Genomic DNA, 21,948 nt, shown 5'->3' with positions numbered 1-21,948 from the left:
GTGAAAGGAGTGTCTCTTCTCTTGAATGAATCAAGATTAAGCTCTGCAGTACCTTAACTCAACAGCACCTGGAGGCTTCTAGGCTACTGCACAGGACGTTGTTTTGATGGCCTGATTATTGGTTGCATAGCTGAGAGAGCTGAGCTGTGGCTTAAACTGTGAGGTAGGATATACAATGTGTATTTATTTTTTTCTATTCTGTCACATGTCTACTCAAACTTACCACTGTCAAATTATTATTTTTTGTTTGTTTTTACAGACCCCTTAGATGGTTGCTGCCAGTGACATTTGTAAGATTCAAGCCAGCTTTCTCTCAAGAACAATATGTTCTCCTTCGTGAGTAATCCAAGCAGGCCTCTGTATGCTCCATAAAGGACTTCATGTCATTTGTGATCCACCTTGCTGGTATTGCATTTAAAAATAAGTACATTTATGCATCTATTTTATTCTGGAATTTGACATAGGGATTGGAGCAGCTAATTTGAGAAACTGGAACCATGAAATGTTTTGTATGATATGACTGAAAGAATTATCAAAGTAGTTGTCAATTCATTTTCTGTCAGTCCATTAATCATTTTAGCTATGCTTGTACTTTTTTCACATTTTTTGTATGCAAAAACCTTAATTTGTAAGGTAACTAAAACTGTTAAAAAGTACAATATTTCCCTTTGAAATGAAGTGGAGTAGAAGTAGACAGTGGCATGAGATGAAAATATTCAAAGTACCTCAAATTTGTAATTAAGTACAGTACTAAATACTTTCCACAACTGGTTTGTGGTCAGCACTGCGCCAAAAGTCCAGAGCAATTTTCACTCCTTGTCAATCCCTGTATGTAAATTACATTGTTTTTTCCATCTTTTTATTGTTTGCTACCGTATGTCCTATGAAACATGATACAATGAGGCCATTAATCCATGATGTAATTACACAACTAAACAAGGTGTTTGTACACATTAATGCTTTGCCCTTCTGTTGTTGTAGTTTCTTCTATTATTTTCCCTGAAAGGGGTAATTCCGAAGAAAGATATGCAGCTCTCTATTCATGACATTTGCTTCATTAAAGTGAGCCTCATGATCTCACACCAACAGTATATTTCTCATATCAGGAGAAATATAGATGATGGAACAACATGAAACAACATGGAAAGTCGTTTGGTCCACTGGACGTTTAGTAAAAATTCAAGATTAAGCCATCAGGTTCCTTTAACGTAGGCTATGGTGTTTGGTTTTGGCAACATAGCTCTATTTGATAGTAAAGGGAGCTAGTAACCACACGGCGGCGCAATTGAAGCAGCTTGAGATACACTATTATGTCACCAAGTGTTTACCCTCAGTTCAAGCCGCTTTCATCATGCTGAACTCACTGTTCTGATCCCTTTATGTTCCTCATAAGCATGCGTGTTTTTACCACTTGCCCCTGTCTTTGAATTGTATTTAAACTATCAGCAAGGCTATGGATTACATAATATCCATCACTGTACAGCCATTAGGCTACTATTGGTTGTGTAACACATTAGTGTGCTTGACATCAGATGTGTAAGGTTCAGTGGGCAGTTTTGGGAATGTAAGCATCCTTTTTGAGAGGATGTATTTGATTTGTTTTGCCAACAGGGAATTTTTCATCATGATATAAAGTGTAGTCCCTAGACTCAATTCCCTTGGCCACCAACAGTCCAACCCACCATCAAGCCCTCCCCTGCTTGGACAAGAGCCAGGATTATTGCTATTGTAAGTGACCATACCTCTCAGATGCATTATTTTTATATGGCACATGATGACACACATGGACGTAATGAAACTGTACTGATCCCCAAATAAAACCATCCACGTTTTTTGTTTACATCTTCCATCTCCGCCCCCCCAAAAAGATGCTCCGTGCTCAAACTGCTTGGTTATCAGCGCTCCACTGAGCACTGTAGCACCATCAAAGCCCACAACAGCGAGGCAAGAGGAAAACAACTCGTCGCACACCGCGGCAGCCAATCAGCGGCCTGGTTTCTCTTCAGCATCTCGGTGAGACTGAGCCACTGGGCAGACTTGAACTCAGGCAGCGGGGAGGAAAAACACTTCAAGACTCGCGACGCGCAATTATGGTTTTGTGAACTTGACTAAAAAGGTGGAGGATCACATCACCAGGTGATTAAAACTAAATTTGACATTATCACTTTATAAGCTGAAGCGACTTGTAGCTTGTGCTGGCTCGTGGTAGACCTGCATGTTTTCACAATATGAAAAAGGAAGAATTCGATGCCATCCCCCACAAATTCATCTGATTCCTGGGTGTGCTTTTTGTTTAGTTTTCATGTCTCTGCAAGCTTCCTCGATACTGAAATTGCAATATAAGATGCCCTTTGAGCTGTAATAACGTGTGGCAGCATAGTCTATTTTACCGAAGAGTAAAAATATTATGATTTTTTAAATTATTTGTTTTACCGATATTGCCATGTTCTGCATTTGCAGACATGCATTAGGGGCTGACAACATACTGATCACGTGGCCTCTGTGTGAAACTGGCATTTGCAAGTTTATGTAACATGTTTCCCTCAGACACACCGGTGCAACCAGCAGCTGCAGCCATCTCCTGTAACATAAACATGAGCTTTTTCTCCTCTGTTTATCTTTCGACGGGAGCCAGGAAAAGGTTCTTCAATAAGCATCATTATTGGTTAGAAAGAATGATTGACAATGCGTTTGCCCTGTGGCTGCAGCCTTATGCCAAGCTGTTGGGTTGCATGTAGGTAGTTACATAATTATGCATGAAAAAAGATTAATACCCTCTTTTATTAGCTTCCTGATTCTCTGTGAATTTGGCTCTTAAAGATAGGAAATAGGAGGCAATTAAAATTAATATTGTGTAATATGTAATTGCTGTTGTACTGCGTTTAATTGATAGCTTGAAAGAAAATTAAAAATGTTCAGCAATGAATTAGATTCAGCTTGGACACTGGTGATACCAGTAGAAAAGAAGTTATCAATGCTTTATTTTGTGAGAAGTGTCATTCAAAGACAGTAGGCTACACCTAAGGAAGGTAATGTGTTTACTTCTTCTCAGTGAATGGTTCTGTAGCCATGTTCTCCCCATAGGTTGAATTATGGATGCATGAGAAGAAGACACAGTCAGTGAATTTATCCCAGATTTCACTGTTCTAGGTTTCATTGCACTGGTTCCAAGAGCCTTCGTGGTCTGTCACAAACAATTAACCTCAGAGTGTAAATTAACCATGTTTGTGATGACTCAAATTCAGGTCAGGGTTACAAAATAAAGGGATTGCTTTTGGGCAAAATAAGGTGTTGTAGACCGACAGCATTGTCTTTAGTACACAGTAGTAAGACATTTATTCGCGTTGACCTTAACATTAGGGAACAGTTGTCATTGTGTGTTTCATTTTTCAGCATTTGTGGCTGCTAGATAAAGACATTAGACAGCTTTTCCATGACATTACAAAGACTTTAAAATTTGTTAGCTTAATTAATTAGGTGCAACATTATATAGCACAGTCTGGCTTCTAAAATCTTTAACCAGATTGTACTCAGAGCTAAATTGCTGCTGGCTCAAACAGGCCTCTCTCCCTCTGAACCATGTCAGGGACACTTCTGCTGTCTCTGGCATCACATATTCCTCTCAAATGTGGGGTTGCATAAGGACCCCCGGGCTTTCTTTACTCTGCCTCATACCTCTATTTGGCTTGCTGCTGCTGCCAGCTATAACCACTGTAGCTTGTTTCTAACATCTTGTTTTTCTACTGCACAATGCTTGCCAAGTTCTTTGACTCACAGAGCAGTTAAAGGGTTTAGGGAGGCGAGGACTGACAGAGACAGCGTGGTGGTGACCTCAGACCTCGGCTCCAGCATACTGATGTCATGCCTTCTTTCCTTGTGCCTTCGAGGGGGGGGGGGCGTGATGGTGGAGGACTGTGGTCAAACTGGGAAATGGTTAAGAGGTTGTATTTTGTGGTGTAAGGTGGTGCAGCCCTGAAACAATGTTGAAGAAAAGGGCTTCTATATTTTTGTTATTATCAACAACTTCCATGAATAGACCAAAACCAACAACGCACGCTGTTTCCTGCATGCTGTCTGTGGCACTCTATTAACAGTCGTGGAGTAATACACCATTGGTGCACTAAAGAGTATTTTTTTGCCTTTACTAGATGATTTACAGTGGAGATGCAGAGAGGAAACATGGAGAGAGACAGAGAGAGAATAAGAGCGAGAGAGAGGAATCCCTGGAATCGAAACCAGGGTTGTGTCAGATTACATCATATACGTTTTAAACCATGAACCATGAACCCCACCAAAACGGAGTATGTGGGCTTAACTACAATGCCCATGTTCATTGTAATGAAAGAATATATTACCCAGTGCCAACAGTGTAGTTCATTAGGGCTGCAACTAACAATTCCTTTAATTATCATTAATAGCCAGGTTATTTTTTCTATTATTTGATCAGTTGTTTGGTCTATAAAACATTTAGCCACCCAGTGCCCACCACAGCTCAAAGAGTAAAAAAACAAAACAAAGAATGTCCCTATTTCCTTGAGACCAAGGTGAGGTCACCATATTCCTTATTTTGTCTGAGCAAAAGTCAGTGTGGGGGCTTTAGGGTGGTCATGACCGTCTCTATTTTACGCTTTAATCGAGTAACATTCTCACGTCCACAGCAGCAGCCTGTAAAGCTCACTGATCTAGATATAAAGCAGATTGAATCACTGCATGCCCACTCACCACGATGGCATGATGGAGGAGCAGGCTACACACACACACACACACACACACACATGCACGTCACATCACTCTGGCAAGAGTGTCATAATTTTGTGAGTTAAACACCATCTGCCAAAGAGTTAAACACAGATTTTTTAATTTTTTGGTATTTCAGCCTGCATGTTCTCTACTGGCTGATCTCTTCCCTCGAGAATGAATAGAATGTTCCAGCCATGGCAGCGTATTGTTGCTATGAATAGTTGCAGTTCAAAATAGGTCAATTTATAGTTAAAGCACTCATCTGTGCAGTGTATTGCCAGAAGGCGAGTGTATGTAAGCATGCTGTCATCCAGTCACAGATTTGTCTCTGGAGATCTGCCCTTAACCAAATGGCTTCTCGTTGTGAATGTGGCAAAGTGGGGCAGAATAAAAGATACAGACAAAACTATGGCTGAACCACAGGCAAAAAAATCACATTGTAATTATTTGACAGATATTGCCATTGCTATATGAGTCACAATTTTAGTGGGAATGATCATTTTTGTATTTCATTTTCACTGAAAAAATATGAAAATGATGATGATGTGATTTTTGCTGGGGTCTGTACCAAACAGGCATGTTCACTTACATCAGGAGAATATTATTTGCAGGCCCAGGGCATCTCTGTAGCAACACAGTGCTTCATTTATAATGGTATGTTGTGACACATTTTTCCTTTATCAAAAAATTGTAGCTCCAGCGATTTGGACATTGCGATGTGGATAATATTTCAATTAATTGTGCAGCCCTACCAGAAACAGCCTCTCGTTGAGGTAAAGCTTTACTGTACCAAATAGTCTCTCCTCTATACAGGATACACAGTCAATAATGATACAATCAAAAAAAGCTGTCAGAGCACTAGATTTCCTTTCATCTGAGTATGTGTTCAGGCCACTGGACTGCAGTGTTAATGACCTCTCTCTCATGTATTGAACATGATGTGGTTTGAGGGGGCTTGTTGTACTGAGAGGACTCATGCACTTGAAACTACTGACTATAAATTGAAGGAGGAGAGTGAAAAGATTCCTTTGTTTCACATAGATTTTACTGCTGTTGTTGAAGCACAAAGGGAAACACAGAGCAAGTGGCTAATCCATTTGAAAGGATGTGGATCCCCACTGAAAGTAAAGCCGATAATGATGAAGCTACTGAACCGGAGAACATCAAAACCTACACACATGAAACACAGGTTATTAATTGTAATAACATATGCTTTCCATCCTTGGCATTACAGTGAAATCCTATTGATCATAAATGAGTCAATCACAAACAAAAACTTTAGAGCTGAAACACTTTTCACAAAATTATTTGCCAATAGTCTTGAAAATGAATTTATCGTTAAAGTCTTTTCATCAAGCAAAAATGCCCAAAATTCTGTGGTTCCAGCTCCTCAAATGTAATTAATTTGCTGCTTGTCTGTTTTATATGATCTTAAAATGAATATCTTTTGTAAATTGAATCTCTTTTGCCTTGTCGTTTGGTCGTTGATTGTAAATTGAAAATGTCACCTGATAAACCTGGGTGGACATTTTTCACTATTTTCTGACATTTTACAGACTAAATGTTCAAGCAAATAAAATAAATCAACAGATTAATCACTGTTTAAAAATAATAAGTTGCTGCCCTGGATGTGATTCTACTAGTTCCATGAAGAAGTAAAAAAACACATTTTCCAAGCATTGATATATAATAATATCCCAGTATAGGTTAATTTGTAAATATATTCCACTGTTACAAAATTGTGGACCAAAACAGGCAACCAAAGAATATTAAACTGTACCATTTATAACACACAGCATGCTCATAACATTTAGTGCAAATGGACGCATATTCAATAAGAAATCAAAGATCGATCATATGATTTTATTGGATCATTAAAATGAAAATTGTAATCTGGAGATCGATTTTTTTTTTTAACCCAGTCCTATTCCCAACTATGGCACGGTTATAAGGGCTGTGTAGTATCATTTAAAATTTCTTTTTTCCTTTACAGTACAATACTGAGGATTTGTGAGTTATTAGTCTAAATATATTGTACGTGTGTACTTCATTGGTATGTATGGTTGAGAAATAAAAGATCAAGGCTTCAACAACTGCAGTAACTCTATCTGGATTGTCTTGGCCTGAGTCCTCGATGACATATGACTACAAAAACCTTGCCATCAATAGTGGTACTCTGCGATGTCACCATGTGTGTATGTGTGAAGACATGGGCATGGGTCAGACAGAGAAGCCACGAGTATTAGACAATGGGTTCCCAGTGTCTGGTGCTCTGAAAGCCATTATTCATCATTAATAATCTCTTCTTTTTCCCCCCTAAGAATGAATTATAATGGCTTTATGCAGTGTCAATCTTGGCACTTTTGTACCCATTTAAGTGTTGACTGTACTTAGCAAGGTCACATTTGTAATTGTTGGCCACAGGGTTGTGGAAACATAACCCTTGGCTTCACATGGTGCCACTTGGGGGTGAGTGAAAGCACTTTATTAGCGACTTGAGGGACTTGCTTGAAACTTTGCTAGCTGGATCAGACGGTTTAGTCCATGGGACACGGCATCTCTCTCCGGTTTGCATCTTGTTTGTATCTGTTTAAACTGTAGCAAGTGTAACTACTGGCAAAATTGTTTTAGAAACTTTGTTGGGGTGTACTTTGCCATGGCAACACACGTCCTTTAAGGATGCTGAGCTAAGTATGGGAACAGCTGAAAGGTGAGCAGAGCATCGTCACTTACTACAAATACAGTTAGGTTACGTTATAATTAACTTAATAGAAATAGCAGAGGGGGGTATTTTGCATGATAGTAATTAGGTTTTTCTGCATTTCAGATGTCGTTCAAGTGTGACGCTGAGTTGAGAATGTGAAATGCTGCTGCTGTGTACTGATGCAAATCAGGATGATGATATGTTTAGAGAGGGATCCCTGAATGAAATCATCTTATTAAGAGAGAGAAGTGAGGTTGTTTGCTCATCATGCAATCTGACCTTTAAAGATGTGTCACAATAAACAAAAACTAACAGACAGACGTTATCTGGAAGGAATTTGGTGTTAATGATGATGAAAAGGATTTTGATCTTGTTCCTTTTGAAGTTTTGGTTATTATTCATGTCATACTGAAGGGTTTTCCTTAAATGTAGATCTGTGAATGTGTGTCAGACTGGATTAGACATTATGTCATAAATATGTTTTTATTGGAGCATGATTAAAGAAAGATGAAGACAAGACTAGAATATTGTACGTTTTGTAGTGATGCTACATTAAATGCTTCCTTTTTATTCTTTTCTTTATCAAGCCTTCCACTCTCGGGCACTCACATATGTACAGGCACATCCTCTCACAGTGTTCACCTCCGTTCTTATCTTTTCCACAGCACAAAAAGAAAACAAAAGTCAGCTAATCCAAGCACTGCACAGAAGGAACCAAATTCCAGCACAAGCATGGCAGACCAGAAGTAAGTTTCAGAAGTCATCTGAGGTTTATGAGCCCTCACTTCACATTTTGTGTGTTTTAGTCCACATATCCATCGGCTCTGTCTTCTTGATTTGTGTGCCTTTGAATTCCACAGAGGTCTATTTATATCCTTCACCTCTGTGCCAGAACACGTAAGACATCTGCCCATTCACAGGCAGTGTGAGCACCCCTGGCCTCTGGAGAGTGTAATCTGTCCTGTAACATAGAAGTACCGTACAAAAAGGGACAGCCCATAGACACATTAGCAAGCTGCAACCTGACCTTATGGTATGAGGCATTGTTTGTTCGTTGCAAGTCTTGCAGAACAGGGTTAGATCAGATGTATTTCTGCCAAAAATCCTCCTCCTCTGTGGTGTACAGGTTGTGAATAAATATCTTTTTCTATTTGATATATATTGGAATTATTTGATGTTGTAATATTATATGTCCCAATGACTTTTCCTCTCAATTCACTTGTATTATTTTTGTATTTTGAATATTCAGTTGTGTGGTTTCAGTGGCTTCAGTGCATGCACAATATTTTTGTATTACCTCCATTGAAAACTGTCATGTATAACTCAGACATAACATGGATTATCAGATGATGTTGTATTTTTCCCCTTTCAGAGACAACATAGATGACTTTAAAGTCCAGACAGCCAAGCATCCTAATATGGGCTCAGTCCCTTTACGGCCGCACAGTGAACAGTCTAAAGACCGGGCGTCCAAAAGGCTTTCATCTGAGTCAAATGGGACCAGTGAAGGAGGTATGGGCTCGTCCACACCAGTGGAGGTGACCGCTTTGGAAGAGTCATTTCGGCGCTTCGCCATCCATGGTGACACCCGTGCTACCGGCAAAGAGATGCATGGCAAGAACTGGTCCAAGCTCTGCAAGGACTGTGGCGTGATTGATGGCAAGAACGTCACCCTCACTGACGTGGACATCGTCTTCAGCAAAGTCAAGTAAGGAAGGCACCAAATGTATTGTGCACTAAAGGCTAAAAGTATTTTCATAGCCTGTTTGAGCTTTTAATTTACACTGTCCAAAAGTCTGTTTTAGTTGCCCTTAATTATTCTGCCAACATCAGCCAAGATGTGACGGGATTGTGTTCTTTTACTACATAATGTTACTTTACTGCTGCTGCAAAAGAGATGACTACAGGCCGTCATTCAGATAAGCATGCCTGAAAGCCCATTAAAGTTGTGCAGACATGTTAGCATTGTGGTTGTAAGAGCACAGAAGTGGAGATGAAAACTTTCTCTGGAAAAAGGATTTTTTTCCTATTTCATTAATGTTCAGAGAACTGAACCAATTGCATCATCTTTAGCAAACAGTTAAGTAAAACACACACCAACCTCGTTGACAGATATGTACTGACAGCAAGGGCCATGAAAACTGACTCAGGTTGGATTGTAGGGTTGTCAAACAGAAAATGCATGCAAATTTTGTAGTTATTGAATTCCATGTTTTCAGGCAGTATTTTGGAAGATGCCTTTGTTTCTTACATTGAGTCGGCTCAGCTGAGGCTGTCCATCAGAAACAGCAGCCAGAGCAAGAGGTCAAGATGGCTCATCCTGTAGCTCTTCAGGCCAGATTGATTCATCCTTAACTGCTTTATTTAAGTGAAGTAGAGTCTAATAATAAGTTGTGACCTCAATATTATTTCTCCAAAGAAAAAACATTTCACCTATACAGCTGTGCTTACGTTTACTAAGTCTAAAGTGTCTGCTAACAACACATTAACAGAGTACTGTAGATGTGTTATGTACAGTTGTATCCTAAATGGCAAAGAATCCAGTTGGTGTAAGAGAGGACAGGGCTATGTGGATTTGTATGTTTTTTTGCACATGGTTATTATGGAGATGTTCATTCATACACAAAGCAGCTTTGGATTTTTTTTAAATCCTGGTTGAATTTTGTCAATTTTGTTCTGCTAGACAGCACCAGAATAGAAGAGTATGGCTCAAAGCCACTCGTCATCCCGTCTTACTGCAGGAGTGGAGAGGCCATGAAAAATGTCTGCTTCGGAATCTCATATTGATTTAGTGGATTTTCCATCTTCTGCTGGTGTGTAATCATAGTTCAATCTTAGTCACTTTGTGTACGCACTTATATACAGGAGATTCCAAAATGGTTTTTAGTGTTATTTTTCTGTGTTATTTAACTGTTTATTCCCATCTTTACAATGAAATTGTGTTCAGGAGAGATTAAATATTTCAAAAAGCAGCTCCAGGAGTAAATGTATTTCCACAAAAGTAGGACTTATTGACTACTACTATTACAAACAAACAGTATAGTGCAATCTGTCTAGCTAAAATGGCTATATTCAGTTCTCAAATAAAGCCTACCAAAGGCCATGCGTGTGGCTTCAGATACAAGAGACTACATATTTGACCAGGTTTATTTATGCATCTTTATAATTTTATGCTTTATTATCCAGTCCGTTGCATTTCTACACCCCAAAAGATGTCGAATATTGTATATTAAAATAGCAATCATGACTTCTTACAGTAATGAAAAAGAAGTATTCTTATTTTTCCGGACTTTGCATCACCCACATCAACACAGTTGGCATGGCAATGGGTGTTTGTGCTTATTGCTGTGAAAATGTTTCTTGGCAAGACTAGAGAGGGAACTTAAAGCTATATGCAGGATTAAAGCTTGTTTACATCCCGCTCCATTGGTGAGTAATATTAAGAAATGTGCAAACAATATGGTGTAACCACTTTAAGGATTTAAGGGAAACAAGCATGTTTTTTGTGGTGAATCTGTGCAATGTTGTATACATTAGGTCCTTGGATGTGTTTCTGGCATGTGAATTTGTAGGCTCTGTTGTCTGGCTTATGCCACCGCCAGTGTATTCATGAGGACAGTACAGTAGAAAGAGTACAAAGAGTGTTGTGTGTGTACACTTCAGATGCAGCCACAGGATAAAAGGAGGTACAGACTGGGGGAGGGGCTCATTTTCATGTAGTTTCTGACTCCAGGCATGACTGAGATTCACATTACACTTTTCCTTTAATCAGTGTCAAAGCTCTTTGCTTGCACGTGACAAATTAAACATCTTAATGAGGACTAGCTAATCACAGTATGGCTGAATGAATCTTTATCATGCCTGCTGCACCACATTGAGCCTCTGCTGTGCTGTCTGCCTGCTAGGAGCCAGAACACCACGGCATAAACTATGGACGAGGTAGAAATCTAGCGTGGACTAATTAATTACTAGCGTGGTTTTATGGTGGCTTCATTTTCCAGGTTGTACAGTATTTCCTCATCACTGAACATGATTGTAGGTGGTACAGGAGCATGCATGAAACAGATTCAGCCAACTACTGTGTCAGATCCATAGGGATCCTGTTTTGCAGATGGTTCAACTATATAAATAAACAGGTCAGCTACCGCAGTATCCAGAATGAAAATGAAGTTCCACTCGCCCTCTGACCTTTGTCCTTTTTAACCTTATCGCAGCCTCCTCAGATTCTGACTTGCTGTTTATTTACACAGCTTAATCATTTGTATACTTTGGAGAATTTAATAGCTCCGTATGGGGAGATCCGCAGAGGACACACAGTTATCTTCCTTGGACAGAAACGGCAACTGGAAGTCCAGTTTCCCCTCTGACAATAGACAGCATGGAACAGGCGCAGAGGAATGGAGCGCTCAAATGTTCAACACTGATGGCTCGCCCAAACAAAAACGGGTCACTGGATGAGTCAAATTAATAATAAACCCAAACACCCCTGTTTACTGTAGCTTGTTGCTATGACAGCATGTTGCCCGGGGAGACTGCAGGCTTTATAGACTGTTGTTTAGGTGATTTATCACCACAGCAGTGGCTGTTTGTGTTTGTGTTACTATGCACTTTTAACATGGAAGTGAAACGGGCACATGGCCAGTTAAAACAACTGGAGTACTCTCAGAAGGAGAATGATTGATGATGATGATCTGTGGTATGGTATTGTCAGTGGTTACAACAGTTTCATCTTTTATATGAGAGCATAGGGATTCACAATAACCTTCCAGGTACTTGCATTCAGCAGGTATAAATGCTTCAAGCTGACATCGGAACTGAACTCAATGTGATACATGACATGAAGAGACAGTCACATATACAGCCTACAGGTGTGCGTGTAATTATATGGAGTTGCTCAGACGACAGTTAAGAACTGAGATACACTGGGAGACCAGATCCAAACAGTGAACGTGCTCTCATTGTTTATCTCAGTGGGATACCATCCCCATGCTGTGTCTTACATCTGCCATGTTGAAGTGATCACACATGGCTGTGTACACTACAGTACACTCTCATTTTAGTCTTTCAAACTCTACTGAGAGGCTGTGGAAAAGACCTACTGAGAAAGCAAACCTAAATCAAGCGTTTGTATCCCTGGAGACACAGTTGAGCAAATCATTTATGGGTGGGGTTTATGTACTAGGCCTACTGTGACGCATAAGCTCCTTTCCCACCTGTATTTCAGGAAGAAATCCTGTCGCAACATCACGTACGACGAGTTCAAGGTTGCTCTCGGAGAGCTGGCCAGGAAGAAGTATAAAGATAAGACTGGAGAGGAGGCCGAGGCTGAGGTCTTCAAGCTGATTGAGGGGAAGGCACCCATCATTGCGGGAGTCACGGTAAGACTCAAAGTGTGAATAATACTAATTTCATACCAGCAATCACAGAATAAACTCAGACGCTTTAAAAACTTCCTCACAGAGAGCCGTGGCTTCCCCAACAGTGAGCCGTCTCACGGATACCACCAAGTTTACAGGGTCACACAAGGAGCGTTTTGACCCCACCGGCCGTGGGAAGGGTAAGGCGGGAAGAGAAGACATAGTTGACACTTCCGGATACGTCTCGGGATACAAACATCGAGGGTCATACGAAAAGAAAGTGAATAAACCCACCGTGGGCAAACCCATGTGAGAAATAAACATTTGATCTACTACTAGGATAATTTTCTATTAAAAAAGTACTCAAAGAAAGCACAAAAGAATAGGATTTCATATATTTTCCCACCCATTTATCTTTGTGTGTGTAAGTGTGTGTGTGTGTGTGTGTGTGTGAGTGAGTGAGAGAGAGAGATGTTTTTAAGTTCCTCTCTTTGTGAAGTGTGAGAACTGGAAAAAATGTTTACATCTATTTTTACGAAGTCATCACCAGCTGGTACATTCCTGTCAAGTTACTTCCAAACACTGAAGAGAACAAACAAGAGAAACTGCTATGCTATGAATATTGAAGCTTTGTTGTTATGATAGGGCCTTATAATATTTATTGAGCACAATTGAAACAACATGCCAAGAAAAACAAAGTGGGACAGTTTGATGAATTAACATTGCACTTTTTAATGGAATTCTTTCTATTCCCATATTTAGCTGAAGAGATACATTTTTAATTTGTTTTGCTGAGTTTCAATAATTGGCACACATATTTTTGACTTAGATATTATCAATGTTTATTTCTTTTGAAAACTTAAATTGTTCGTCCGCCATCCCCAACTGTGTTTATGAAATCTACTTTTCTTTACTTCATAAACCCACGCTGTCATTTGAATAATTTGCCTTCAGCTCAAACCAAGAACTATACATGGAGGGTTTTGTCAACTTGTTTTAAGTGTTTTGCAAAAAAACTATTTAGGTCACTTTTTCACCTCTGCCATATCCTCTTGCATCTGTGAATATGTTAAAATATAACTCCTGCCATGTAAACCTTTAAATGGACCTGCTTATAACACAGAACAATAATATAACAGGAGTTTCCCATTTTCTTTTCAGACCCTATTGTATTTACCTACACACAAACCATTTTGCTAACATGCATTTTAAATTGGTTGAATTCAGCTGAAGGAGGAAGCTCTAATCCACAGTAGATGAGCTCAATTGTACAAGATTGTATTTTTAACACTTCACTTATATTTCCTCATCAGATTTCTATACAGTAGTTCTTATACATTTGTGGTAAGATAGTGTATATTCTAAAACGTTATAGCCACATGGCTTAATTTATGACACTGGCTTCATATGTTGTTGTTTTTTCTCCCCTGTATTGCTGTACTTTGTGCATGTTATGTATATTGCATTTGATTCAGAAGCATATAGATGACAGTAGGAGTCATCCTATCTGAACTGCTGTGCCTGCTGTGAGGACAGACTACTGGACAGACTTAAATATTTTATTTTCTAACAAACATTTAAATTGTGGGATCATGATAAAATCGTGTATTGCTTGAAATCAATATGTATCAACCTGTACATATACAAAGTCAGCTACGCTCCAATGCTATTATATTTGTTGGTAAAGATTTAGAGTACCTTTTATGTGCGGTACCGACATCCTAGGCACAAATTCAACTCAAAACAAAAGCAGGGTTTTACTGTTGTATTCTTACATACTATATGAGATAAAAGGGAAAATTGCAAAACAAGCAAAATAATTTTGTATAATATTTTTCCATCATAATGACAGTGTTCATGTCACGCACTACTTGTAGCCTCCGCTGATGAAGAATCATGCATCAAGTGCAAAACTAGCAGCTATCATTGTGTTAGCTTTTGTCTGCTGAAGTAGCTCAAGTATGATCTGTTTTCTGTGCTTAATGCCAAATACTGTTCACCTTTAATGTGGAGGAACGACGATGTCTTTTTTTTTTCTCCAAATAACTTGCATGCGGTGTTTTTGTTCTTGTTCTTTAGACCGCTTAATGTGTGTTCATGATTTGTAGTGCTTTATTGAAAATAAAAAAAGAGAATCTCTGCTGAGTAGGTTAAAGGGTGTCAGTCAAAACATAATGTTTTACTTTCTTTTCCGGCTTTTTCAAGATCACTGTAAAACTCTACAGCAGTTAAACCAACCAGTGACCTGTAATATTTACATAAAAACTAAAGCTGCATTCAGTTGATGTAGCAGCATCCACGTTCTAACCTGGTTTACCAAGTCTCGCATTATTGTTTGTGAGAGGAAAGTGCATGTGTGTGTGGCTCTCTAGCCCTAAGGCAGAGGTATAAATAAAGTCACAGTGCAGCTGGAATCTGGATGCATTCATTTCACTGCAGCGTACAAAGCAGATGAAGGAACAAGTGACCTAAAAAAAAAAAAACAATATCCAAACAGAGAAAGACAATCTTACCACCAATCCGGGATATACATTATGACCTTCTCGCTAACATTTTTCCCTTAGAATTATTTTACATAACAGCCCTGTCACACACTTATATACAAACTTTCTTGAATGAATTGCCTTTCCCCGTTAAGGTTTACATCAAGCAAACACAGCGTATACATGTGTTTTTGAAATAATAAACACTACTTTAACACAATAAAACACACAAGGGTTGGGAAACATCAAGTAAAAATGAATTAAAAAAACAGTCTGTAACTGCCTCATGCAGAGCATGCAATGCTAATATGACGCTCGGCATAGTCTTTCATCCTGGTGTGCATCTTTTCATTGAAATTCTTCTTTAATGTTCCCCACTTCCCTTCAGCTCAGCTAGCAGACATTCATTAGTAGCGACCAGGGATCTGCAGTACGTACACAAATACAGTTAGGTGTTAGGGCAAAAAATGTCAACACTAATATGGCCCAGATCTTCTTACCTGTGGTTTTCTTGAAGCATATTTGACAATTCCTTGACTTTCTCAGCCTCCTGCACTTTCTCCCTCAACCCCTCGATCTCTTTTCTCAGCTCCTCCACTTCTGTCTGAGCCTCTAAGGATGTGAAAGCGCAACGTGTGACAGTTCGTAAGAAAAACAGCAAAATGTTCACTCATATGTACAGACGGGGGCAAATCAAAAGGAAAAACCTAAATAAAAAAAGTGGAGAAACATATCAAATACAGATGCTTCTGTGCACCAGGGCTCACTGCATGGTTTGGTAAGAAGCACTGAAGGTGTTCTGGACACTTGAGGTTGCCTGACTCCATACTAAGTCACTTCATGTTGGTTTTTCCTTTAATTTGTCACCCATCTGTATCTCCCGCTGGTATTTACACCCACCTTTAATCTGAGTAATTGGTGAACTTTTCATCATAGACTTGAGATACTGTCGTTCTAACTTGATGAGCTGTTTCTGCAGAGCAACATTTTCCTCCAAGACAATCCTCAGTTGTTCATTTAGTTTGCCCTGCGTAGAGTAAATACAGTAAACACAGCGTGCTCATCATAATGATTATGGCCTTCTAAAGCTCAACTTTGTTTTCTAGAGCTGAATACACTCACAACTGCGCTGCGAGCCTCCTCCAGCTGAGCAGAGTGGTTACGGACTTCAGTTTTGTGCTGTTCCTCTTGTGCAGCCGCTTGAAAGCTCAGTGCATCAGCTTCTCGTCTTAAGGACCTGACCTCGGCCTCCCGGCTGGAAATATCATTTTCCATCATAGAGAGGATCTGGACTGCCTGAGCTAGAGCCAAAAATAGAGATGATGAGAAGACATTCATTATCTCAGGCTACTGTAATGACATACCACATTCCCCAAACCAAACTCCAACTCACACAGGAAGTTGTTGTTATGATGCAGTGATCTCTCTCCTGTCCAGTGTTTGTCTACGAGGTTGAGGAGCATCTCCAGGGGTTTCCTATAACTACCCTGTGAGGTGAAATTAGAGGGAAGTTGATATGAGAGAAGAGGCAACCTCAAATATGACTTTTCAGAATAAATGAATAATGACTCAGTATGTGAAATAGTAAGAAGACTGAATTAACCCTTTTTTTCTTTTCCATATGCTGGGCCAGGCTGGAGCCCTCTCCTGTCTTGTTGAAGCTGGAGTAAGTCAGTCTTGGAGGATGTAAAATGGGGTTAGATGGGTCAGATAGATTCAAACCAGTACCACGTGGACTGGGAGGCCGGATATTAACAAATGAAGAGCTATGATGGCGACTTTGATCTGGAAACATGTTGAAAACACACCTTCAACAACTTGCCAAGAAAGTGAAAATTTTGTATTTGTGGATATATAACTTCTGACAAAAGGACTAACATTTAGCCCTTACCAGGATTAGCGGTATAATGTCCCTTGGCTGCATGTCTGGTTAGTTTGTGGAGGTCCTTTTGCTTTTGTTTTCCAGGCACAGGTCTACATTTCTCTGCATAGGGGCCAAAGGACACCTTTGGTCTTTCAGCCACTTTTAATGAGCTAGAGCTTCTTATATGAGATGGTTCCTTCATGTGTGGCACTTTGGACTCTGTGTTATCTGGTCAATTACAAATGACACAATAAAACATATTATTAGACCTTTGTTAGACTGACCTTGTGTTCATGATTAAAAATACACAAGAATTGTCTTCTGTCTCCCCCTAGTGGTGGTTTTAAAAAGACAATGACTGAAGGGGTGCTACTACTGTAATGTAGTGCCCTTTATTTAACTATTTTAAGAAAAGGTATTTTATCCTGTTTTCACCCAGCTCTAATGACCTATTCTAATCACCAAATTTGCACATTTTAATTACAACTACAAAAATGCTGATTTTTGATTAATTGCTTAAGGATCATGATGTCTAAAGCTGGGACTAAAAAAGAAAAAAATGACATTGTACCAGTCAACAAGTCTTGTTCACATCATATCAACTGTTGCAATCTCTATCCTTCTAATAAAACACTATAATGCACTTGACTAACTCTTTATCTCTGATTGACTCTCTGGAGTACAAAGAGCTGTGAAAACTCACCATATTTCGTGGGGGGATACCGGAGGATAGATTTAGCAGTTTCCTAAAACAAAGAAAAAACAGTAGTACGCAGTATATACGATAATGTAAATGTACTACTGGTAATTGTGTTTCACCTAGGCCTGTGCAATAAAACAACAATGATAATTATTGCAATATAATTTTCCTCAATATCAATATAATACATGTTCAATATATCGTCAATAAATATTTGGTTTAATTCTTTTTAATCACGGACTGATTAGCCTTGAATTTTTCTATAAAAATATTTATTTTGTTGAGGAAAAGGGACTAAAAAAAGATTTACTAATCATATTTTTTGAAAAAGATTTTATCATAATAGTTTTGAATGTTCTACCTCAGATCCACTGTTTGGCATCAAGTGTTTGTCACATTCTCACCATAAAGAAAAGTTGAACCACAATAATTAACCATCTGGTATCTTCAATTTTGACTGAGGAGCAGAAATCAGCCTTTAAACTTGAAAATAAGAATGACATATATCTTGATAATTATCGATATCGAATGATATGAAATGGTTTTATCATGATAATATTTTTGGTCATATTGCCCAACCCCAGTTTCACCTACAGTGAAATAAAAATCACCTGTTTTGGAGTAGAACTTCTCTGTTCTGTAAAATCTTCTGATTCTTGCTGTTTGGGTTCTGAGACAGAAGACAGTTTGAAATTAATAGGCGTTTGAGAACAAAACCTAAACTCTACAGGATTGGTTTTGATTTGAGAATAAGCTTTTGGACTTTGACGTGTTACCGTCTTCCTCCTTGTGAACTGAGTCACCATGGTCTCCATGATTCGTCGCAACAAAATTCAACAAAATGTCATCAGTTTCAGTCAGGAGAGAGAGCCTCTTGGTTAAGCGATTAACTAAAGCCATTCTCGGACCACTGCTTCTGTGAACCACAAGCAAAGACAGCAAAGATGCAACTCGAGCAAACAGCGGAAAGGAATTTATTTTGACAGTGGTAACTTTTTGTGGGGATTTCTGCCACCCAGGATTACAACAATTTTGACGTTTAAAACTCTACACTGATCCGTACGTGGCTGCTTTCTCCAAAACTAAGCACCCAAGTCACTCCCATTTTTGGGGGGCAAACTTCATTGTTGCAAGAATAAATCTGAGTGATGGGCATTCAAGAAGTCAGGTGTGCAGTGTGGTAGAATAATTAACCAATTTCCAAACATTCCCAAAGCTCCTCTGTCCTTCTTCAATCTGCTCTAGACCCAACAAACATTATAATCAGTTTTGTTGTGTTTCCCATATCCTCAAGATCATTAGTAGACATTCTACCAAGTCAAAGTTGATCTGAAACACAGACACTTAACGTTAAAGCATCTGACAATCAGTGTACCTTTGGTCAGCAAGATGATTCAAAGATGAGCTCTTCTGCTGAGGTAGAAGGTCAGAGGAGAACTGCAGTATGGCAGCTTTGCGCTCAGTGTCTCTGACTGAGCAGCCATCTAGAAAGCAGTGGAGGACGCTCAGTTATGCTAAGAAACGGTGCCGAGCTAATCGCAGTCTGGGCAACATAGCTGCATCTTACCTAGGTTGCGTAGGGTGGGCATGGCGTGCACCAGATAAGGGCGATAGTGTGGGTGACTTTTGGTCAGAGGGTTGAGCCTTAGGTCCAGCTCTCTCAAAGCTGGCAGCTCGTACAGTACTTCCACCTCTTCAAGGGAAGGTATGCAGTTATAGTACAGGATCAGCCTCTCCAGCACTTTCAAATGTTGAACACCCTGTGGAGGAAACAATACAGTTTTAAAAAGGGCCAGGCAACAGTTACTATCAGACTCATTCATAACAATGTCACCTAAAACATCCCCCAATACAAGTTAGTAAAATGCTTGTTGGGTGAGGGAGGACATTGGTGAAGTAAGGCAGGTGTAGAGTGTACTTCGACCACACCACAGCACTGAGACGGCTCTTGTTAAGGTCTTCAATGACATCCATTTAAACACTGACAGTGGCAGAATTTCAGTCTTAGTGTTATTGGATCTCATTGCTGCATTCGACACGGTCGACCACAACATATTACTAGACAGACTTGAAAACTGGGTTGGACTTTCTGGCACAGTACTAAAATGGTTTGAATCCTAATTAAAGGACAGGGACTACTTTGTGTCTATAGGTTATTACACATCTGAGCTGACAAAAATGACATGTGGAGTTCCCCAAGGCTCCATTCTGGGACCTCTTTTGTTTAACATTTACATGCTTCCACTGGCTCAGATTATGAAAAACAACAAAATATGTTACCATAATTATGCAGATGACACACAGATTTACATAACCATATCACCAGGGGACTATGATCCCATACGGGTGCTGAGTAACTGTACTGAGCAGGTCAACGATTGGATGTGCCAGAATTTTCTTCAATTAAACAAGGATAAAACTGAAGTTATTGTTTTTGGAGCCAGGGAGGAACGATTGAAAGTCAGTGCTCGACTTCAATCTGTAATGTTAAGAACCACAAATCAAGCCAGAAATCTTGGTGTAGTCATGGACTCAGACCTCAATTTGAGGAGCCATATTAAGACAATTACAAAGTCAGCCTACTATCACCTGAAGAATATATCAAGGATTAAAGGACTTATTATATATAAGTATATATAATATACTATAGGTATATTTGGAACAAACTCCCAGATAACTGCAGGTCTGCTGAAACTGTCAGTTCTTTTAAATTAAGACTGAAGACTTTTCTTTTTACCATTGCTTTTAATTAAATATTTCCATTTAACTCTTTTAACCCTGATTGTAACACTGTAACTTTTTATTATATTTTATGTTATTTTTAATCTTTTTTATATTTCCCTGTTCCTTTTATGTTTTATGTAAAGCACTTTGAATTACCTTGTTGTTAAAATGTGCTATACAAATAAACTTGCCTTGCCTTGTCTTGCCTTCAAACGAGGTAACGTTCCACTGGGGTCATGATGGGGTGGTTAGAGTGGCCATGCCATGCAGCCAGATATTTTTTTAAACCCACAGAATCTAACTTTTCCAAGATATCAAATAAGACATTTGGACATCTTGGATTTGAATATTTCAGTCTGTGTGTATACATCATATGGCTATGATCCCCTATATAATTCAATATATAAATGAGTTACTCTACAAACAAGTTTACAAATTAAAACACTATAAAGACTTTAAACCTAAGTTACCTTAACGGAGACGAGCGCGTTGCAGGAAAGGTCCAGGGACTTTAGCCGGACAAAATTATTTAGTGAGTTTCCCAGATGTCTTATCTTCTCCTCATACGTCCCCGGGAGGCTCAGCGAGCGGACATCACCTGTTTAAAAGACTGTAACGTTACTGCATTATTTGCTTCTGGTGCTTTGGTTTGTGCCAGATGACACTTATGTTAATGTTATGTTTGTTAGCTGCCCGTTAGCTTAGGTACCGATGATTAAGAAACTATCCACAACTGTTTTATATAACAAAACCTAAACGTCACGGCTTTCCCTTAATGTTAGTTGGTATTTATGCCTACATAATGTTTGTATAGCATGAGATAACATTACCGAGACAAGGATGTTTTAATTGTAATCTGTCCCGTATCCACTGCTCTGTTAATGTTGTCAAACACTCCGCCGCCATACTCTTCGAATTTTAGGTGCCTTCAGGTACTGTCAAAAAAATCTTCTGCTGAACGCGGTACAGCCCCGTCTGTTTTAGCGATTACAATTGAACTAATGTGAACTAATTCACATTAGATGCTAACACAGTCTTGCGATGAGCTGAAATCCTATGCAACTTTTTACCAAGCAAAAATACATTATTTCTATTAAAAGTTTAGCTTATAATTTTAGGTAGGCTAAAGCACTATTTAAAATGTTAGTTTAACGAAATATAGATGGCTATCAGATTTTTTAGTAACATACAAACATTTATTTCAAGTTTATTTGTAGAGCACAGTCTCACACAAAAGAAAGTAAAAGCGATTTAGAGAATGATAAAACTCAAGTGATTCTCAAAAACATTCGTCTAATTCTTAACTACAATTAATTCCTTTTATCCAGTAGTGGCAGAGTTTACGAGTATCTTTGAATGCATGTTTTGGGCCTGCG

General features: G+C 39.1%; 2 protein-coding genes across 3 annotated transcripts; one reads left to right on the top strand and one right to left on the bottom strand.

Annotated features, from left to right (window-relative positions):
* The first annotated feature begins 1,788 nt into the window (after positions 1 to 1,788).
* Positions 1,789 to 14,946, top strand: LOC119897715 (tubulin polymerization-promoting protein). Of its 2 annotated transcripts, none has more exons than XM_038711618.1 (5): positions 1,789 to 2,136; positions 8,110 to 8,190; positions 8,817 to 9,152; positions 12,669 to 12,822; positions 12,905 to 14,946. In XM_038711618.1, the coding sequence occupies exons 2-5, from the start codon at positions 8,177 to 8,179 to the stop codon at positions 13,112 to 13,114; spliced, it is 714 nt and encodes a 237-aa protein (XP_038567546.1). In that variant the 5' UTR covers positions 1,789 to 2,136; positions 8,110 to 8,176; the 3' UTR covers positions 13,115 to 14,946. The 2 variants fall into 2 exon arrangements, with proteins under 2 accessions (XP_038567546.1, XP_038567547.1); XM_038711619.1 differs by lacking the exon at positions 1,789 to 2,136 and adding an exon at positions 7,076 to 7,209.
* Positions 14,947 to 15,210: 264 nt separating this feature from the next.
* Positions 15,211 to 21,507, bottom strand: cep72 (centrosomal protein 72). The gene is made up of 14 exons (XM_038711617.1): positions 21,403 to 21,507; positions 21,043 to 21,170; positions 19,416 to 19,608; positions 19,224 to 19,332; positions 18,625 to 18,764; positions 18,460 to 18,518; positions 17,852 to 17,894; positions 17,176 to 17,376; positions 16,888 to 17,069; positions 16,678 to 16,771; positions 16,407 to 16,585; positions 16,185 to 16,311; positions 15,785 to 15,896; positions 15,211 to 15,709 (listed from the first exon to the last, which is right to left on the bottom strand). Exons 1-14 carry the CDS (start codon positions 21,476 to 21,478, stop codon positions 15,649 to 15,651), a joined length of 1,704 nt encoding a protein of 567 aa, XP_038567545.1. The 5' UTR covers positions 21,479 to 21,507; the 3' UTR covers positions 15,211 to 15,648.
* Positions 21,508 to 21,948: the final 441 nt, after the last annotated feature.

This window comes from Micropterus salmoides, unplaced genomic scaffold, assembly GCF_014851395.1.
Source record: "Micropterus salmoides isolate LMB-PRFRI ecotype aquatic unplaced genomic scaffold, ASM1485139v1 Ms_hic_scaffold_11, whole genome shotgun sequence".
NCBI lineage: Eukaryota > Metazoa > Chordata > Actinopteri > Centrarchiformes > Centrarchidae > Micropterus > Micropterus salmoides.
The sequence above is the reverse complement of the archived record's forward strand: the minus strand, read 5'-3'. Positions and strand labels throughout refer to the sequence as shown.